The sequence below is a fragment of the Apostichopus japonicus genome, chromosome 15, assembly GCF_037975245.1.
Source record: "Apostichopus japonicus isolate 1M-3 chromosome 15, ASM3797524v1, whole genome shotgun sequence".
Taxonomy (NCBI): domain Eukaryota; kingdom Metazoa; phylum Echinodermata; class Holothuroidea; order Aspidochirotida; family Stichopodidae; genus Apostichopus; species Apostichopus japonicus.
In genome coordinates, this window is record NC_092575.1 from 28,846,768 (window position 1) to 28,869,951 (window position 23,184).

At 36.7% G+C, this 23,184-nt stretch overlaps 1 protein-coding gene across 4 annotated transcripts in view; it reads right to left on the minus strand.

Moving 5' to 3' along the window:
• The window catches only part of LOC139981002 (2-(3-amino-3-carboxypropyl)histidine synthase subunit 1-like), a 44,438-nt gene that overhangs the window by 5,985 nt on the left and 15,269 nt on the right, over window positions 1–23,184 (minus strand). For all 4 annotated transcript variants that reach the window (XM_071993093.1, XM_071993092.1, XM_071993090.1 and 1 more), the window contains exons 5-9: window positions 20,418–20,539; window positions 19,712–19,866; window positions 18,236–18,354; window positions 15,638–15,706; window positions 1,462–1,618 (exon numbers count right to left, since the gene is read on the minus strand). In XM_071993093.1, the coding sequence (XP_071849194.1) occupies window positions 1,462–1,618; window positions 15,638–15,706; window positions 18,236–18,354; window positions 19,712–19,866; window positions 20,418–20,539 (622 nt within the window). The remainder of the gene's footprint in view (window positions 1–1,461; window positions 1,619–15,637; window positions 15,707–18,235; window positions 18,355–19,711; window positions 19,867–20,417; window positions 20,540–23,184) is intronic.

The following is a 23,184-nucleotide window of genomic DNA, read 5'->3' on the forward strand; positions in this document are numbered from 1 at the left end:
CTTGGTGGACCCCACATACCAACTTAAATCCTGAGGTCAGTCTCATGTGCCCCAGCTACTTTGGTGGACCCTGCCCACCAACTGAAAATCCTGAGGTCAGTCTCATGTGCTCCTGCTACTTTGGTGGACCCTGCCCACCAACTGAAAATCCTGAGGTCAGTCTCATGTGCTCCAGCTACTTTGGTGGACCCTGCCCACCAACTGGAAATCCTGAGGTCAGTCTCAAGTGCATCCAGCTACTTGGTGGACCCCACATACCAACTTAAATCCTGAGGTCAGTCTCATGTGCCCCAGCTACTTTGGTGGACCCTGCCCACCAACTTAGAATCCTGAGGTCAGTCTCATGTGCTCCTGCTACTTTGGTGGACCCTGCCCACCAACTCAAAATCCTGAGGTCAGTCTCATGTGCTCCAGCTACTTTGGTGGACCCTGCCCACCAACTGGAAATCCTGAGGTCAGTCTCAAGTGCATCCAGCTACTTGGTGGACCCCACATACCAACTTAAATCCTGAGGTCAGTCTCATGTGCTCCAGCTACTTTGGTGGACCCTGCCTACCAATTGAAAATCCTGAGGTCAGTCTCAAGTGCCTACAGCTACTTTAGTGGACCCCACCTACCAACTGAAAATCCTGAGGTCAGTCTCAAGTGCATCTAGCTACTTGGTGGACCCCACATACCAACTTAAATCCTGAGGTCAGTCTCATGTGCCCCAGCTACTTTGGTGGACCCTGCCCACCAACTTAAAATCCTGAGGTCAGTCTCATGTGCTCCTGCTACTTTGGTGGACCCTGCCCACCAACTCAAAATCCTGAGGTCAGTCTCAAGTGCATCCAGCTACTTGGTGGACCCCACATACCAACTTAAATCCTGAGGTCAGTCTCATGTGCCCCAGCTACTTTGGTGGACCCTGCCCACCAACTGAAAATCCTGAGGTCAGTCTCATGTGCTCCTGCTACTTTGGTGGACCCTGCCCACCAACTGAAAATCCTGAGGTCAGTCTCATGTGCTCCAGCTACTTTGGTGGACCCTGCCCACCAACTGGAAATCCTGAGGTCAGTCTCAAGTGCATCCAGCTACTTGGTGGACCCCACATACCAACTTAAATCCTGAGGTCAGTCTCATGTGCTCCAGCTACTTTGGTGGACCCTGCCCACCAACTGAAAATCCTGAGGTCAGTCTCAAGTGCCTACAGCTACTTTGGTGGACCCCACCTACCAACTGAAAATCCTGAGGTCAGTCTCAAGTGCATCCAGCTACTTGGTGGACCCCACATACCAACTTAAAATCCTGAGGACATTCTCATGTACTCCTGCTACTTTGGTGGACCCTGCCCACCAACTTAAAATCCTGAGGACAGTCTCATGTGCTCCAGCTACTTTGGTATATAAATCACACTTACAACCATAAATTTGGAATACCCATCCTACAAGCTAATTCCTATGTAATAACTCCTGTATTTACCTCCAGTACTTTTGGTGAGCCTTGCCTCCCAAGTGTTCCCAGCACAAGCCCAAACTTCTTTGCCTGAAGAGCAGTTTCTATGGCACTCTTTCTGCATTCCTTCATCCTATCAATTTGATAGTATTCTTTTGAGAAGACCTTTGTGTACGGGTCATACCTGAAATAGTCATGAAATTGTTTACTCTTAGACCTTGTTAGGGCACATATTATATTGTATGTTAATTGTTAGAAATGTTCGAGATATTAGTTAGGCAATAATATTCTCAAAATGTTAGGCCAAATTATGCTCTAAATTGTTGCAGATCATGACTCTTGGATGGCTTAGAGTTGGAATTAAAGAAATCAGTTATTACAAAAACAAGTAATGGTCAAAGATAATATAATTTCAATTACTTTCTGTAATAATATGTTGATAGTCCTTCACTGCTATATTTTCCATCCTATACTCACTGAAGCATGGCTAGTCCTAAACCTACACTCACTGATGTGTTTCTGTCTTGTCCAGCCTTACATTGTTTGTCTTACTATTATGTATATTGTTTTATCTGGATTGGTTGGTTGGTTCTACTCACCTGTACATTGTTACGTCTTGTCCAGCCTTACATTGTTTGTCTTACTATTATGTATATTGTTTTATCTGGATTGGTTGGTTGGTTCTACTCACCTGTACATTGCTATGTCTTGTCCAGCCTTACATTGTTTGTGTTACTGTTATGTATATTGTTTTATCTGGATTGGTTGGTTGGTTCTACTCACCTGTACATTGCTATGTCTTGTCCAGCCTTACATTGTTTGTGTTACTATGATGTATATTGTTTTATCTGGATTGGTTGGTTGGTTCTACTCACCTGTACATTGCTATGTCTTGACCAGCCTTACATTGTTTGTGTTACTATTATGTATATTGTTTTATCTGGATTGGTTGGTTGGTTCTACTCACCTGTACATTGCTATGTCTTGTCCAGCCTAACATTGTTTGTGTTACTATTATGTATATTGTTTTATCTGGATTGGTTGGTTGGTTCTACTCACCTGTACATTGTTATGTCTTGTCCAGCAGTACATTGTTTGTGTTACTATTATGTATATTGTTTTATCTGGATTGGTTGGTTGGTTCTACTCACCTGTACATTGTTATGTCTTGTCCAGCCTTACATTGTTTGTGTTACTATTATGTATATTGTTTTATCTGGATTGGTTGGTTGGTTCTACTCACCTGTACATTGTTATGTCTTGTCCAGCCTTACATTGTTTGTGTTACTATTATGTATATTGTTTTATCTGGATTGGTTGGTTGGTTCTACTCACCTGTACATTGTTATGTCTTGTCCAGCCTTACATTGTTTGTGTTACTATTATGTATATGTTTTATCTGGATTGGTTGGTTGGTTCTACTCACCTGTACATTGCTATGTCTTGTCCAGCCTTACATTGTTTGTGTTACTATTATGTATATTGTTTTATCTGGATTGGTTGGTTGGTTCTACTCACCTGTACATTGCTATGTCTTGTCCAGCAGTACATTGTTTGTGTTACTATTATGTATATTGTTTTATCTGGATTGGTTGGTTGGTTCTACTCACCTGTACATTGCTATGTCTTGTCCAGCAGTACATTGTTTGTGTTACTGTTATGTATATTGTTTTATCTGGATTGGTTGGTTGGTTCTACTCACCTGTACATTGTTATGTCTTGTCCAGCCTTACATTGTTTGTGTTACTATTATGTATATTGTTTTATCTGGATTGGTTGGTTGGTTCTACTCACCTGTACATTGCTATGTCTTGTCCAGCCTTACATTGTTTGTGTTACTATTATGTATATTGTTTTATCTGGATTGGTTGGTTGGTTCTACTCACCTGTACATTGCTATGTCTTGTCCAGCCTTACATTGTTTGTCTTCCTATTATGTATATTGTTTTATCTGGATTGGTTGGTTGGTTCTACTCACCTGTACATTGTTATGTCTTGTCCAGCCTTACATTGTTTGTGTTACTATTATGTATATTGTTTTATCTGGATTGGTTGGTTGGTTCTACTCACCTGTACATTGCTTTGTCTTGTCCAGCCTTACATTGTTTGTCTTACTATTATGTATATTGTTTTATCTGGATTGGTTGGTTGGTTCTACTCACCTGTACATTGCTATGTCTTGTCCAGCCTTACATTGTTTGTGTTACTATGATGTATATTGTTTTATCTGGATTGGTTGGTTGGTTCTACTCACCTGTACATTGCTATGTCTTGACCAGCCTTACATTGTTTGTGTTACTATTATGTATATTGTTTTATCTGGATTGGTTGGTTGGTTCTACTCACCTGTACATTGCTATGTCTTGTCCAGCCTAACATTGTTTGTGTTACTATTATGTATATTGTTTTATCTGGATTGGTTGGTTGGTTCTACTCACCTGTACATTGTTATGTCTTGTCCAGCAGTACATTGTTTGTGTTACTATTATGTATATTGTTTTATCTGGATTGGTTGGTTGGTTCTACTCACCTGTACATTGTTATGTCTTGTCCAGCCTTACATTGTTTGTGTTACTATTATGTATATTGTTTTATCTGGATTGGTTGGTTGGTTCTACTCACCTGTACATTGTTATGTCTTGTCCAGCCTTACATTGTTTGTGTTACTATTATGTATATGTTTTATCTGGATTGGTTGGTTGGTTCTACTCACCTGTACATTGCTATGTCTTGTCCAGCCTTACATTGTTTGCCTTACTATTATGTATATTGTTTTATCTGGATTGGTTGGTTGGTTCTACTCACCTGTACATTGCTATGTCTTGTCCAGCAGTACATTGTTTGTGTTACTATTATGTATATTGTTTTATCTGGATTGGTTGGTTGGTTCTACTCACCTGTACATTGCTATGTCTTGTCCAGCAGTACATTGTTTGTGTTACTGTTATGTATATTGTTTTATCTGGATTGGTTGGTTGGTTCTACTCACCTGTACATTGTTATGTCTTGTCCAGCCTTACATTGTTTGTGTTACTGTTATGTATATTGTTTTATCTGGATTGGTTGGTTGGTTCTACTCACCTGTACATTGCTATGTCTTGTCCAGCCTTACATTGTTTGTCTTACTATTATGTATATTGTTTTATCTGGATTGGTTGGTTGGTTCGACTCACCTGTACATTGTTATGTCTTGTCCAGCCTTACATTGTTTGTCTTACTATTATGTATATTGTTTTATCTGGATTGGTTGGTTGGTTCTACTCACCTGTACATTGTTATGTCTTGTCCAGCCTTACATTGTTTGTGTTACTATTATGTATATTGTTTTATCTGGATTGGTTGGTTGGTTCTACTCACCTGTACATTGCTATGTCTTGTCCAGCCTTACATTGTTTGTCTTACTATTATGTATATTGTTTTATCTGGATTGGTTGGTTGGTTCTACTCACCTGTACATTGCTATGTCTTGTCCAGCCTTACATTGTTTGTCTTACTATTATGTATATTGTTTTATCTGGATTGGTTGGTTGGTTCTACTCACCTGTACATTGTTATGTCTTGTCCAGCCTTACATTGTTTGTGTTACTATTATGTATATTGTTTTATCTGGATTGGTTGGTTGGTTCTACTCACCTGTACATTGTTATGTCTTGTCCAGCCTTACATTGTTTGTGTTACTATTATGTATATTGTTTTATCTGGATTGGTTGGTTGGTTCGACTCACCTGTACATTGCTATGTCTTGTCCAGCCTTACATTGTTTGTCTTCCTATTATGTATATTGTTTTATCTGGATTGGTTGGTTGGTTCTACTCACCTGTACATTGTTATGTCTTGTCCAGCCTTACATTGTTTGTGTTACTATTATGTATATTGTTTTATCTGGATTGGTTGGTTGGTTCTACTCACCTGTACATTGCTTTGTCTTGTCCAGCCTTACATTGTTTGTCTTACTATTATGTATATTGTTTTATCTGGATTGGTTGGTTGGTTCTACTCACCTGTACATTGCTATGTCTTGTCCAGCCTTACATTGTTTGTGTTACTATGATGTATATTGTTTTATCTGGATTGGTTGGTTGGTTCTACTCACCTGTACATTGCTATGTCTTGACCAGCCTTACATTGTTTGTGTTACTATTATGTATATTGTTTTATCTGGATTGGTTGGTTGGTTCTACTCACCTGTACATTGCTATGTCTTGTCCAGCCTAACATTGTTTGTGTTACTATTATGTATATTGTTTTATCTGGATTGGTTGGTTGGTTCTACTCACCTGTACATTGTTATGTCTTGTCCAGCAGTACATTGTTTGTGTTACTATTATGTATATTGTTTTATCTGGATTGGTTGGTTGGTTCTACTCACCTGTACATTGTTATGTCTTGTCCAGCCTTACATTGTTTGTGTTACTATTATGTATATTGTTTTATCTGGATTGGTTGGTTGGTTCTACTCACCTGTACATTGTTATGTCTTGTCCAGCCTTACATTGTTTGTGTTACTATTATGTATATGTTTTATCTGGATTGGTTGGTTGGTTCTACTCACCTGTACATTGCTATGTCTTGTCCAGCCTTACATTGTTTGCCTTACTATTATGTATATTGTTTTATCTGGATTGGTTGGTTGGTTCTACTCACCTGTACATTGCTATGTCTTGTCCAGCAGTACATTGTTTGTGTTACTATTATGTATATTGTTTTATCTGGATTGGTTGGTTGGTTCTACTCACCTGTACATTGCTATGTCTTGTCCAGCAGTACATTGTTTGTGTTACTGTTATGTATATTGTTTTATCTGGATTGGTTGGTTGGTTCTACTCACCTGTACATTGTTATGTCTTGTCCAGCCTTACATTGTTTGTGTTACTGTTATGTATATTGTTTTATCTGGATTGGTTGGTTGGTTCTACTCACCTGTACATTGCTATGTCTTGTCCAGCCTTACATTGTTTGTCTTACTATTATGTATATTGTTTTATCTGGATTGGTTGGTTGGTTCGACTCACCTGTACATTGTTATGTCTTGTCCAGCCTTACATTGTTTGTCTTACTATTATGTATATTGTTTTATCTGGATTGGTTGGTTGGTTCGACTCACCTGTACATTGTTATGTCTTGTCCAGCCTTACATTGTTTGTCTTACTATTATGTATATTGTTTTATCTGGATTGGTTGGTTGGTTCTACTCACCTGTACATTGTTATGTCTTGTCCAGCCTTACATTGCTTGTCTTACTATTATGTATATTGTTTTATCTGGATTGGTTGGTTGGTTCGACTCACCTGTACATTGTTATGTCTTGTCCAGCCTTACATTGTTTGTGTTACTATTATGTATATTGTTTTATCTGGATTGGTTGGTTGGTTCGACTCACCTGTACATTGCTATGTCTTGTCCAGCCTTACATTGTTTGTGTTACTATTATGTATATTGTTTTATCTGGATTGGTTGGTTGGTTCGACTCACCTGTACATTGCTATGTCTTGTCCAGCCTTACATTGTTTGTGTTACTATTATGTATATTGTTTTATCTGGATTGGTTGGTTGGTTCGACTCACCTGTACATTGCTATGTCTTGTCCAGCCTTACATTGATTGTCTTACTATTATGTATATTGTTTTATCTGGATTGGTTGGTTGGTTCTACTCACCTGTACATTGTTATGTCTTGTCCAGCCTTACATTGTTTGTGTTACTATTATGTATATTGTTTTATCTGGATTGGTTGGTTGGTTCTACTCACCTGTACATTGTTATGTCTTGTCCAGCAGTACATTGTTTGTGTTACTATTATGTATATTGTTTTATCTGGATTGGTTGGTTGGTTCTACTCACCTGTACATTGCTATGTCTTGTCCAGCCTTACATTGTTTGTCTTCCTGTTATGTATATTGTTTTATCTGGATTGGTTGGTTGGTTCTACTCACCTGTACATTGTTATGTCTTGTCCAGCCTTACATTGTTTGTGTTACTATTATGTATATTGTTTTATCTGGATTGGTTGGTTGGTTCTACTCACCTGTACATTGTTATGTCTTGTCCAGCCTTACATTGTTTGTGTTACTATTATGTATATTGTTTTATCTGGATTGGTTGGTTGGTTCTACTCACCTGTACATTGTTATGTCTTGTCCAGCCTTACATTGTTTGTGTTACTATTATGTATATTGTTTTATCTGGATTGGTTGGTTGGTTCTACTCACCTGTACATTGTTATGTCTTGTCCAGCCTTACATTGTTTGTGTTACTATTATGTATATTGTTTTATCTGGATTGGTTGGTTGGTTCTACTCACCTGTACATTGTTATGTCTTGTCCAGCCTTACATTGTTTGTGTTACTATTATGTATATTGTTTTATCTGGATTGGTTGGTTGGTTCTACTCACCTGTACATTGTTATGTCTTGTCCAGCCTTACATTGTTTGTGTTACTATTATGTATATTGTTTTATCTGGATTGGTTGGTTGGTTCTACTCACCTGTACATTGTTATGTCTTGTCCAGCCTTACATTGTTTGTGTTACTATTATGTATATTGTTTTATCTGGATTGGTTGGTTGGTTCTACTCACCTGTACATTGCTATGTCTTGTCCAGCCTTACATTGTTTGTGTTACTATTATGTATATTGTTTTATCTGGATTGGTTGGTTGGTTCTACTCACCTGTACATTGCTATGTCTTGTCCAGCCTTACATTGTTTGTCTTCCTATTATGTATATTGTTTTATCTGGATTGGTTGGTTGGTTCTACTCACCTGTACATTGTTATGTCTTGTCCAGCCTTACATTGTTTGTGTTACTATTATGTATATTGTTTTACCTGGATTGGTTGGTTGGTTCTACTCACCTGTACATTGCTTTGTCTTGTCCAGCCTTACATTGTTTGTCTTACTATTATGTATATTGTTTTATCTGGATTGGTTGGTTGGTTCTACTCACCTGTACATTGCTATGTCTTGTCCAGCCTTACATTGTTTGTGTTACTATGATGTATATTGTTTTATCTGGATTGGTTGGTTGGTTCTACTCACCTGTACATTGCTATGTCTTGTCCAGCCTAACATTGTTTGTGTTACTATTATGTATATTGTTTTATCTGGATTGGTTGGTTGGTTCTACTCACCTGTACATTGTTATGTCTTGTCCAGCAGTACATTGTTTGTGTTACTATTATGTATATTGTTTTATCTGGATTGGTTGGTTGGTTCTACTCACCTGTACATTGTTATGTCTTGTCCAGCAGTACATTGTTTGTGTTACTATTATGTATATTGTTTTATCTGGATTGGTTGGTTGGTTCTACTCACCTGTACATTGTTATGTCTTGTCCAGCCTTACATTGTTTGTGTTACTATTATGTATATTGTTTTATCTGGATTGGTTGGTTGGTTCTACTCACCTGTACATTGTTATGTCTTGTCCAGCCTTACATTGTTTGTGTTACTATTATGTATATGTTTTATCTGGATTGGTTGGTTGGTTCTACTCACCTGTACATTGCTATGTCTTGTCCAGCCTTACATTGTTTGTGTTACTATTATGTATATTGTTTTATCTGGATTGGTTGGTTGGTTCTACTCACCTGTACATTGCTATGTCTTGTCCAGCAGTACATTGTTTGTGTTACTATTATGTATATTGTTTTATCTGGATTGGTTGGTTGGTTCTACTCACCTGTACATTGCTATGTCTTGTCCAGCAGTACATTGTTTGTGTTACTGTTATGTATATTGTTTTATCTGGATTGGTTGGTTGGTTCTACTCACCTGTACATTGTTATGTCTTGTCCAGCCTTACATTGTTTGTGTTACTGTTATGTATATTGTTTTATCTGGATTGGTTGGTTGGTTCTACTCACCTGTACATTGCTATGTCTTGTCCAGCCTTACATTGTTTGTGTTACTATTATGTATATTGTTTTATCTGGATTGGTTGGTTGGTTCTACTCACCTGTACATTGTTATGTCTTGTCCAGCCTGACATTGTTTGCCTTCCTATTATGTATATTGTTTTATCTGGATTGGTTGGTTGGTTCTACTCACCTGTACATTGCTATGTCTTGTCCAGCCTTACATTGTTTGTCTTCCTATTATGTATATTGTTTTATCTGGATTGGTTGGTTGGTTCTACTCACCTGTACATTGCTATGTCTTGTCCAGCCTTACATTGTTTGTCTTACTATTATGTATATTGTTTTATCTGGATTGGTTGGTTGGTTCGACTCACCTGTACATTGTTATGTCTTGTCCAGCCTTACATTGTTTGTCTTACTATTATGTATATTGTTTTATCTGGATTGGTTGGTTGGTTCGACTCACCTGTACATTGCTATGTCTTGTCCAGCCTTACATTGTTTGTCTTACTATTATGTATATTGTTTTATCTGGATTGGTTGGTTGGTTCGACTCACCTGTACATTGTTATGTCTTGTCCAGCCTTACATTGTTTGTCTTACTATTATGTATATTGTTTTATCTGGATTGGTTGGTTGGTTCGACTCACCTGTACATTGTTATGTCTTGTCCAGCCTTACATTGTTTGTCTTACTATTATGTATATTGTTTTATCTGGATTGGTTGGTTGGTTCGACTCACCTGTACATTGTTATGTCTTGTCCAGCCTTACATTGCTTGTCTTACTATTATGTATATTGTTTTATCTGGATTGGTTGGTTGGTTCTACTCACCTGTACATTGTTATGTCTTGTCCAGCCTTACATTGCTTGTCTTACTATTATGTATATTGTTTTATCTGGATTGGTTGGTTGGTTCGACTCACCTGTACATTGTTATGTCTTGTCCAGCCTTACATTGTTTGTGTTACTATTATGTATATTGTTTTATCTGGATTGGTTGGTTGGTTCGACTCACCTGTACATTGCTATGTCTTGTCCAGCCTTACATTGTTTGTGTTACTATTATGTATATTGTTTTATCTGGATTGGTTGGTTGGTTCGACTCACCTGTACATTGCTATGTCTTGTCCAGCCTTACATTGTTTGTGTTACTATTATGTATATTGTTTTATCTGGATTGGTTGGTTGGTTCGACTCACCTGTACATTGCTATGTCTTGTCCAGCCTTACATTGATTGTCTTACTATTATGTATATTGTTTTATCTGGATTGGTTGGTTGGTTCTACTCACCTGTACATTGTTATGTCTTGTCCAGCCTTACATTGTTTGTGTTACTATTATGTATATTGTTTTATCTGGATTGGTTGGTTGGTTCTACTCACCTGTACATTGTTATGTCTTGTCCAGCAGTACATTGTTTGTGTTACTATTATGTATATTGTTTTATCTGGATTGGTTGGTTGGTTCTACTCACCTGTACATTGCTATGTCTTGTCCAGCCTTACATTGTTTGTCTTCCTGTTATGTATATTGTTTTATCTGGATTGGTTGGTTGGTTCTACTCACCTGTACATTGTTATGTCTTGTCCAGCCTTACATTGTTTGTGTTACTATTATGTATATTGTTTTATCTGGATTGGTTGGTTGGTTCTACTCACCTGTACATTGTTATGTCTTGTCCAGCCTTACATTGTTTGTCTTACTATTATGTATATTGTTTTATCTGGATTGGTTGGTTGGTTCTACTCACCTGTACATTGTTATGTCTTGTCCAGCCTTACATTGTTTGTGTTACTATTATGTATATTGTTTTATCTGGATTGGTTGGTTGGTTCTACTCACCTGTACATTGCTATGTCTTGTCCAGCCTTACATTGTTTGTCTTACTATTATGTATATTGTTTTATCTGGATTGGTTGGTTGGTTCTACTCACCTGTACATTGCTATGTCTTGTCCAGCCTTACATTGTTTGTGTTACTATTATGTATATTGTTTTATCTGGATTGGTTGGTTGGTTCTACTCACCTGTACATTGTTATGTCTTGTCCAGCCTTACATTGTTTGTGTTACTATTATGTATATTGTTTTATCTGGATTGGTTGGTTGGTTCGACTCACCTGTACATTGCTATGTCTTGTCCAGCCTTACATTGTTTGTGTTACTATTATGTATATTGTTTTATCTGGATTGGTTGGTTGGTTCGACTCACCTGTACATTGCTATGTCTTGTCCAGCCTTACATTGTTTGTGTTACTATTATGTATATTGTTTTATCTGGATTGGTTGGTTGGTTCGACTCACCTGTACATTGTTATGTCTTGTCCAGCCTTACATTGTTTGTCTTACTATTATGTATATTGTTTTATCTGGATTGGTTGGTTGGTTCTACTCACCTGTACATTGCTATGTCTTGTCCAGCCTTACATTGTTTGTGTTACTGTTATGTATATTGTTTTATCTGGATTGGTTGGTTGGTTCTACTCACCTGTACATTGCTATGTCTTGTCCAGCCTTACATTGTTTGTGTTACTGTTATGTATATTGTTTTATCTGGATTGGTTGGTTGGTTCTACTCACCTGTACATTGCTATGTCTTGTCCAGCCTTACATTGTTTGTGTTACTGTTATGTATATTGTTTTATCTGGATTGGTTGGTTGGTTCTACTCACCTGTACATTGCTATGTCTTGTCCAGCCTTACATTGTTTGTGTTACTGTTATGTATATTGTTTTATCTGGATTGGTTGGTTGGTTCTACTCACCTGTACATTGTTATGTCTTGTCCAGCCTTACATTGTTTGTGTTACTGTTATGTATATTGTTTTATCTGGATTGGTTGGTTGGTTCTACTCACCTGTACATTGTTATGTCTTGTCCAGCCTTACATTGTTTGTGTTACTGTTATGTATATTGTTTTATCTGGATTGGTTGGTTGGTTCTACTCACCTGTACATTGTTATGTCTTGTCCAGCCTTACATTGTTTGTGTTACTGTTATGTATATTGTTTCATCTGGATTGGTTGGTTGGTTCTACTCACCTGTACATTGTTATGTCTTGTCCAGCCTTACATTGTTTGTGTTACTATTATGTATATTGTTTCATCTGGATTGGTTGGTTGGTTCTACTCACCTGTACATTGTTATGTCTTGTCCAGCCTTACATTGCTTGTGTTACTATTATGTATATTGTTTCATCTGGATTGGTTGGTTGGTTCTACTCACCTGTACATTGTTATGTCTTGTCCAGCCTTACATTGTTTGTGTTACTATTATGTATATTGTTTCATCTGGATTGGTTGGTTGGTTCTACTCACCTTTACATTGTTATGTCTTGTCCAGCCTTACATTGTTTGTCTTACTATTATGTATATTGTTTCATCTGGATTGGTTGGTTCTACTCACCTGTACATTGTTATGTCTTGTCCAGCCTTACATTGTTTGTCTTACTATTATGTTTATTGATTTATCTGGATTGGTTGGTTGGTTCTACTCACCTGTACATTGCTATGTCTTGTCCAGCCTTACATTGTTTGTCTTACTATTATGTATATTGTTTTATCTGGATTGGTTGGTTGGTTCTACTCACCTGTACATTGCTATGTCTTGTCCAGCCTTACATTGTTTGTGTTACTATTATGTTTATTGATTTATCTGGATTGGTTGGTTGGTTCTACTCACCTGTACATTGCTTTGTCTTGTCCAGCCTTACATTGTTTGTGTTACTATTATGTATATTGTTTTATCTGGATTGGTTGGTTGGTTCTACTCACCTGTACATTGTTATGTCTTGTCCAGCCTTACATTGTTTGTGTTACTATTATGTATATTGTTTTATCTGGATTGGTTGGTTGGTTCTACTCACCTGTACATTGCTTTGTCTTGTCCAGCCTTACATTGTTTGTCTTACTATTATGTATATTGTTTTATCTGGATTGGTTGGTTGGTTCTACTCACCTGTACATTACTATGTCTTGTCCAGCCTTACATTGTTTGTCTTACTATTATGTATATTGTTTTATCTGGATTGGTTGGTTGGTTCTACTCACCTGTACATTACTATGTCTTGTCCAGCCTTACATTGTTTGTCTTACTATTATGTATATTGTTTTATCTGGATTGGTTGGTTGGTTCTACTCACCTGTACATTGTTATGTCTTGTCCAGCCTTACATTGTTTGTCTTACTATTATGTATATTGTTTTATCTGGATTGGTTGGTTGGTTCTACTCACCTGTACATTGCTATGTCTTGTCCAGCCTTACATTGTTTGTGTTACTATTATGTATATTGTTTTATCTGGATTGGTTGGTTGGTTCTACTCACCTGTACATTGTTATGTCTTGTCCAGCCTTACATTGTTTGTGTTTCTATTATGTATATTGTTTTATCTGGATTGGTTGGTTGGTTCTACTCACCTGTACATTGCTATGTCTTGTCCAGCCTTACATTGTTTGTGTTACTATTATGTATATTGTTTTATCTGGATTGGTTGGTTGGTTCTACTCACCTGTACATTGTTATGTCTTGTCCAGCCTTACATTGTTTGTGTTACTATTATGTATATTGTTTTATCTGGATTGGTTGGTTGGTTCTACTCACCTGTACATTGCTATGTCTTGTCCAGCCTTACATTGTTTGTGTTACTATTATGTATATTGTTTTATCTGGATTGGTTGGTTGGTTCTACTCACCTGTACATTGTTATGTCTTGTCCAGCCTTTCATTGTTTGTGTTACTATTATGTATATTGTTTTATCTGGATTGGTTGGTTGGTTCTACTCACCTGTACATTGCTATGTCTTGTCCAGCAGTACATTGTTTGTGTTACTATTATGTATATTGTTTTATCTGGATTGGTTGGTTGGTTCTACTCACCTGTACATTGTTATGTCTTGTCCAGCCTTACATTGTTTGTGTTACTATTATGTATATTGTTTTATCTGGATTGGTTGGTTGGTTCTACTCACCTGTACATTGCTATGTCTTGTCCAGCCTTACATTGTTTGTGTTACTATTATGTATATTGTTTTATCTGGATTGGTTGGTTGGTTCTACTCACCTGTACATTGTTATGTCTTGTCCAGCCTTTCATTGTTTGTGTTACTATTATGTATATTGTTTTATCTGGATTGGTTGGTTGGTTCTACTCACCTGTACATTGCTATGTCTTGTCCAGCAGTACATTGTTTGTGTTACTATTATGTATATTGTTTTATCTGGATTGGTTGGTTGGTTCTACTCACCTGTACATTGTTATGTCTTGTCCAGCCTGACATTGTTTGTCTTACTATTATGTATATTGTTTTATCTGGATTGGTTGGTTGGTTCTACTCACCTGTACATTGCTTTGTCTTGTCCAGCCTTACATTGTTTGTCTTACTATTATGTATATTGTTTTATCTGGATTGGTTGGTTGGTTCTACTCACCTGTACATTGTTATGTCTTGTCCAGCCTTACATTGTTTGTCTTACTATTATGTATATTGTTTTATCTGGATTGGTTGGTTGGTTCTACTCACCTGTACATTGCTATGTCTTGTCCAGCCTTACATTGTTTGTCTTACTATTATGTATATTGTTTTATCTGGATTGGTTGGTTGGTTCTACTCACCTGTACATTGTTATGTCTTGTCCAGCCTTACATTGTTTGTCTTACTATTATGTATATTGTTTTATCTGGATTGGTTGGTTCTACTCACCTGTACATTGTTATGTCTTGTCCAGCCTTACATTGTTTGTCTTACTATTATGTATATTGTTTTATCTGGATTGGTTGGTTGGTTCTACTTTCCTGTACATTGCTATGTCTTGTCCAGCCTTACATTGTTTGTCTTACTATTTTGTATATTGTTTCATCTGGATTGGTTGGTTGGTTCTACTCACCTGTACATTGTTATGTCTTGTCCAGCCTTACATTGTTTGTGTTACTATTATGTATATTGTTTTATCTGGATTGGTTGGTTGGTTCTACTCACCTGTACATTGCTATGTCTTGTCCAGCAGTACATTGTTTGTGTTACTATTATGTATATTGTTTTATCTGGATTGGTTGGTTGGTTCTACTCACCTGTACATTGCTATGTCTTGTCCAGCCTTACATTGTTTGTCTTACTATTTTGTATATTGTTTTATCTGGATTGGTTGGTTGGTTCTACTCACCTGTACATTGTTATGTCTTGTCCAGCCTGACATTGTTTGTCTTACTATTATGTATATTGTTTTATCTGGATTGGTTGGTTGGTTCTACTCACCTGTACATTGCTATGTCTTGTCCAGCCTTACATTGTTTGTGTTACTATTATGTATATTGTTTTATCTGGATTGGTTGGTTGGTTCTACTCACCTGTACATTGCTATGTCTGGGTTGGCTATCATCGCTGCCTCCATATGAAACCGGCCATCACCTAAATATCTGTTGATACCAAAATGAGGATAAAAATTAGATAAGTGAAACAAATCCAAAGCTATTGACAGCAGTCGCTAATCATTTCTTTGTTCCAAGTTAATTACTGATATATGCCGAGTTTTTATCATAAATCAAGGTTAGCCATAGATAGTTACCACTCCTACACCAGGATGGCAATCGCCAGGGGTAACAGTCACAATGTATAAATAATTTAATTGACAAGACCAACAGTTACTACCAAACACTTTTCCTATGATCACCTCTCCCTTCCTTCTCTCACCCTTCCAACCTCTCACACCTTATAATGTTTCCTTCTCTCTCCCTAACCATCCTCCCACTTTCTTCCTATCATCCCTCTCCATTCCTATCCTACCATTCCCTACTTATTCTTCTCTATACCTACCTATCCTCCCACTCATGTGGATGAACCCATTCTGAAGTAGTTCATGTTAAACACTAACATCAAAGTATTTCTGTGTGGATAAACCCATTCTGAAGTAGTTCATGTTTAACACTAACATCAGAGTAACTCTGTGTGGATGAACCATTCTGAAGTAGTTCATGTTAAGCACTAACATCAGAGTAACTCTGTGTGGATAAACCCATTCTGAAGTAGTTCATGTTTAACACTAACATCAGAGTAACTCTGTGTGGATGAACCCATTCTGAAGTAGTTCATGTTTAACACTAACATCAGAGTAACTCTGTGTGGATAAACCCATTCTGAAGTAGTTCATGTTTAACACTAACATCAGAGTAACTCTGTGTGGATAAACCCATTCTGAAGTAGTTCATGTTTAACACTAACATCAGAGTAACTCTGTGTGGATGAACCCATTCTGAAGTAGTTCATGTTAAACACTAACATCAAAGTATTTCTGTGTGGATAAACCCATTCTGAAGTAGTTCATGTTTAACACTAACATCAGAGTAACTCTGTGTGGATAAACCCATTCTGAAGTAGTTCATGTTTAACACTAACATCAGAGTAACTCTGTGTGGATAAACCCATTCTGAAGTAGTTCATGTTTAACACTAACATCAGAGTAACTCTGTGTGGATGAACCCATTCTGAAGTAGTTCATGTTAAACACTAACATCAAAGTATTTCTGTGTGGATAAACCCATTCTGAAGTAGTTCATGTTTAACACTAACATCAGAGTAACTCTGTGTGGATAAACCCATTCTGAAGTAGTTCATGTTTAACACTAACATCAGAGTAACTCTGTGTGGATAAACCCATTCTGAAGTAGTTCATGTTTAACACTAACATCAGAGTAACTCTGTGTGGATAAACCCTTTCTGAAGTAGTTCATGTTAAACACTAACATCAAAGTATTTCTGTGTGGATGAACCCATTCTGAAGTAGTTCATGTTAAACACTAACATCAAAGTATTTCTGTGTGGATAAACCCATTCTGAAGTAGTTCATGTTTAACACTAACATCAGAGTACTGTAACTCTGTGTGGATAAACCCTTTCTGAAGTAGTTCATGTTAAACACTAACATCAAAGTATCTCTGTGTGGATAAACCCTTTCTGAAGTAGTTCATGTTAAACACTAACATCAAAGTATTTCTGTGTGGATGAACCCATTCTGAAGTAGTTCATGTTAAACACTAACATCAAAGTATTTCTGTGTGGATAAACCCATTCTGAAGTAGTTCATGTTTAACACTAACATCAAAGTATTTCTGTGTGGATGAACCCATTCTGAAGTAGTTCATGTTAAACACTAACATCAAAGTATTTCTGTGTGGATGAACCCATTCTGAAGTAGTTCATGTTTAACACTAACATCAGAGTACTGTAACTCTGTGTGGATAAACCCATTCTGAAGTAGTTCATGTTAAACACTAACATCAAAGTATTTCTGTGTGGATGAACCCATTCTGAAGTAGTTCATGTTAAACACTAACATCAAAGTATTTCTGTGTGGATGAACCCATTCTGAAGTAGTTCATGTTTAACACTAACATCAGAGTACTGTAACTCTGTGTGGATAAACCCATTCTGAAGTAGTTAATGTTTAACACTAACATCAGAGTAACTCTGTGTGGATAAACCCATTCTGAAGTAGTTCATGTTAAACACTAACATCAAAGTATTTCTGTGTGGATGAACCCATTCTGAAGTAGTTCATGTTAAACACTAACATCAAAGTATTTCTGTGTGGATGAACCCATTCTGAAGTAGTTCATGTTTAACACTAACATCAGAGTACTGTAACTCTGTGTGGATAAACCCATTCTGAAGTAGTTAATGTTTAACACTAACATCAAAGTATTTCTGTGTGGATGAATCCATTCTGAAGTAGTTCATGTTAAACACTAACATCAAAGTATTTCTGTGTGGATGAACACATTCGAAAGTATTAATATCTTGCATCCAATACTACTGTGTGGATGAAGACATATTTTTAACTCTATTTGGACTATATTTTTTATGGATGAACAAAGTCTGAACCAATTTGTTCTAAAAGACTCACAGCAAAGTAGGTTTGAAAGTCTGCAATAAAGAGAAGAAAGACTCACATAATGGCATCTAAAGCTGCTAGTCTGGGGGCAGTACACCCTAAGATCTCTCCTGGAGATAAGGGTTTACTCTGTGGAATGGTTACCTTGTAATCCTCTGTCAAATCCCTGGAAGCAGCCTGTAGAAATGTAAAGAGGAATATCACTATGGGATAACAATGAATGCTAGAAAGTGACAATCCTTACTGGGCTGGCAAACAAGTTTAGCACACAGATGAGTCCACACGTCAGGAGTATCCTTGCAATCCATATCACAGTATTTTGTCTTGTGTTTCTTTATATAATATTTTTAGTATTAAATTGTATTTTTTTATATAATATTGTTAGTATTGTACTGTGCTAATGGGCAATGATATCCTTTAGTACTGCCTCGTTGACATCAACAACAGACTTGGATAGAGTCATACTTTGAAACAGCAGGTTGCATTTCATTCCTAGAATGACAATAGTGTTGTAATCAAGTACTTTTATCCGAGTAACAAGTATTTCTGAACTCTTGAGGTTCCAAGTAACACAGTCCAAGCAATGTGTTTTTGGATCCGGATAACATGTGTCTGAGTTCAGCATGTTAGAATCTGAGCACCAAATATGTACTTTTTGAGTACTTATCAAGTACTTTTGCTTTATTTAATACAAGTACCTTGTATGCGTAGAACTGCTCCATTATGGTCACTTCAATCAAATGATGTGATGGTGGAATGTGATGATGTTAATCTTGTTGTTGGATGCCTAATACAGATGTCTGAATAAATCAGTTATTTATGATGATTGGAATGTCAAATAGACATTAGCAAGCAACTTCCTGATGTAAACACAACATCAATACTACACTCATGCTACTGATTGTTCTCTACTTTAATGCATTACTCATGTATTCTTCTTCCTCCTCAGCCTCGGCATAATGTCATTGTTAATAGCTAGGCTAGTAACAAGTACTGTACTTGTTAATAGCTAGGCTAGTAACCTAAATGTAGGCAATGATACTGCTGGAGTAGACACACATAAGTTTACTATAGAGTAGTAGAATGGAATACCAAAAGTGCCAAGTATGAGTACTTTAACATCTAATCATTTTCACCAAGTGAAAAAACCAAGAACTTGCAAAAGAGTACTACTAAAATACTGAGTAGTTTTATAGTACTACATCACAGAATACAATACAAACCTATATTATATACAGGATTAACCATAAGTATGAGTAAAATACTAACCTTGGTATGAGTATGAATACAGGATTAACCTTGGTATGAGTTTAAGGACAAGATTAACCTTAGTATGAGTACAGGATTAACCTTGCTATGACTCACTATAAGTCTTCTCTTAAGCACAGCTAGTTTCTCAATGGCAAAAAGCTCTTCATATTTGCCATGCCTAAATCAGGCAGAAATAATAATATAAAAGCATTTAAAACATTCACCATTTCTTTCTGTCAAGCAATCCAATGGTTGCATGCGACAGTCCTTGCAATGTACTTACCTGGATTGCAGCCACAAACTGTATAGTACTGACAAGGGCTAACGAGGTTCCACCATTTAGATTGTGACGAACTGTGTCAATGAAGTGAGCTACATCAATTTTAATGTCCACAAAGACATAAAGCATGTTTATGCCTGTGGTAACATTGATTGGAACTGTAAATAGATAGGAATATGTAGGACACATTAATATCTTTGTTATTAGTTTTAATTAAAAAATCAAGAAATGTATATATTTAACAGTCAGTGAATTTGCCATTTAAGCCTTTATATCAGTGATGAGAGGGTAATGATGGTAGACAGCTAGGTGGGGTTGAGTGTGGGCATGTATAACTGTTTACTTTAGATAAAGGTGCTTAAAATATGAATATTCTCCATATAGCATCAAGTATACTATAATAATCACTCTCGATCAGCAGATTGAAATCAGGACAAAGGTTGACATCATTTCACTGATATCAGGCCACAGTCCTGTCTTCATTTTAATACCACTGTAGCCTTGAATTATGTTAGAAATCTGAGCAAATATTCTTGTCAACCTTTCATCCCTCTAGAAAATTATTATTCAGATTGTCCTTGTCTAAGGATAAGTTGAATGGTTGCAATCTTCAGGAGTAAATTTGTCATCAATTTGTGATAAATTGAATGTTAGATGTCTCTATCTCAGTCCTGCCTAAGTGCATGATCATCAGCATCACATTACTCACTGAGACAACTATGTCCATAGTGAATCATCAAATCTGCTCCCAAGGCCTTGGCGGTGAAATCATCCACACAACAGGCACCATAGGTGACATCACCCATTATCACTGTTTCTGCATCAGTGAAACTGTGTAAAGTCGAACAAAGTAAGGGTTTAGAGTCAGTAAATCAATGTTCATAAACTGCTTAGAATGGTATATAACACGATCAGACAAATGTTCAGCTGATTGATGCTGACTGCTAAGAATGGCATAAAACAGGATCAGATGTATGGTTAAGCTGATTGATGCTGACCATACCCAATTTAGATATATATGATTATGATTTTGATCACAACATTTGCTACAGAAAAGGGATTCTGTTGTGAGCCAAAAGTATCTCTTGCAGTTAGAAAGTGTCTGACATCATAAAATGCTACAAAAACTAAACTATTGCAGCAACGATGTAAAAATGATGAAGTATGACACATTTACATTTCAATATTCTCCAATAAGCAAACTTCAAAAACCCAGTATACAAGCGATTTACTGTTATGTCTTAATTAACCCAGGGCTGTCAATGCATTAATAGCCAGACTATCCTAATCATTACAAGTCTGTTCACATTTACTGTTATGTCTTAATTAACCCAGGGCTGTTAATGCATTAATAGCCAGACTATCCTAATTATTACAAGTCTGTTCACATTTACTGTTATGTCTTAATTAACCCAGGGCAGTCAATGCATTAATAGCCAGACTATCCTAATCATTACAAGTCTGTTCACATTTACTGTTATGTCTTAATTAACCCAGGGCAGTCAATGCATTAATAGCCAGACTATCCTAATCATTACAAGTCTGTTCACATTTACTGTTATGTCTTAATTAACCCAGGGCTGTCAATGCATTAATAGCCAGACTATCCTAATCATTACAAGTCTGTTCACATTTACTGTTAAATGTCTTAATTAACCCAAGGCTGTCAATGCATTAATAGCCAGACTATCCTAATCATTACAAGTCTGTTCACATTTACTGTTATGTCTTAATTAACCCAGGGCTGTCAATGCATTAAGAGCCAGACTATCCTTATCATTACAAGTCTGTTCACATTTACTGTTATGTCTTAATTAACCCAGGGCAGTCAATGCATTAATAGCCAGACTATCCTAATCATTACAAGTCTGTTCACATTTACTGTTATGTCTTAATTAACCCAGGGCTGTCAATGCATTAATAGCCAGACTATCCTAATCATTACAAGTCTGTTCACATTTACTGTTATGTCTTAATTAACCCAGGGCTGTCAATGCATTAATAGCCAGACTATCCTAATCATTACAAGTCTGTTCACACTTACTGTTATGTCTTAATTAACCCAGGGCTGTCAATGCATTAATAGCCAGACTATCCTAATCATTACAAGTCTGTTCACATTTACTGTTATGTCTTAATTAACCCAGGGCTGTCAATGCATTAATAGCCAGACTATCCTAATCATTACAAGTCTGTTCACATTTACTGTTATGTCTTAATTAACCCAGGGCAGTCAATGCATTAATAGCCAGACTATCCTAATCATTACAAGTCTGTTCACATTTACTGTTATGTCTTAATTAACCCAGGGCTGTCAATGCATTAATAGCCAGACTATCCTAATCATTACAAGTCTGTTCACACTTACTGTTATGTCTTAATTAACCCAGGGCTGTCAATGCATTAATAGCCAGACTATCCTAATCATTACAAGTCTGTTCACATTTACTGTTATGTCTTAATTAACCCAGGGCTGTCAATGCATTAATAGCCAGACTATCCTAATCATTACAAGTCTGTTCACATTTACTGTTAAATGTCTTAATTAACCCAGGGCTGTCAATGCATTAATAGCCAGACTATCCTAATCATTACAAGTCTGTTCACATTTACTGTTATGTCTTAATTAACCCAAGGCTGGCAATGCATTAATAGCCAGACTATCCTAATCATTACAAGTCTGTTCACATTTACTGTTATGTCTTAATTAACCCAGGGCCGTCAATGCATTAATAGCCAGACTATCCTAATCATTACAAGTCTGTTCACATTTACTGTTAAATGTCTTAATTAACCCAGGGCCGTCAATGCATTAATAGCCAGACTATCCTAATCATTACAAGTCTGTTCACATTTACTGTTATGTCTTAATTAACCCAGGGCTGTCAATGCATTAATAGCCAGACTATCCTAATCATTACAAGTCTGTTAACATTTACTGTTATGTCTTAATTATACCAGGGCTGTCAATGTATTAATAGCCAGACTATCCTAATCATTACAAGTCTGTTCACATTTACTGTTAAATGTCTTAATTAACCCAGGGCTGTCAATGCATTAATAGCCAGACTATCCTAATCATTACAAGTCTGTTCACATTAACTGTTATGTCATAATTAACCCAAGGCTGGCAATGCATTAATAGCCAGACTATCCTAATCATTACAAGTCTGTTCACATTTACTATTATGTCTTAATTAACCCAGGGCCGTCAATGCATTAATAGCCAGACTATCCTAATCATTACAAGTCTGTTCACATTTACTGTTAAATGTCTTAATTAACCCAGGGCCGTCAATGCATTAATAGCCAGACTATCCTAATCATTACAAGTCTGTTCACATTTACTGTTAAATGTCTTAATTAACCCAAGGCTGTCAATGCATTAATAGCCAGACTATCCTAATCATTACAAGTCTGTTCACATTTACTGTTATGTCTTAATTAACCCAGGGCTGGCAATGCATTAATAGCCA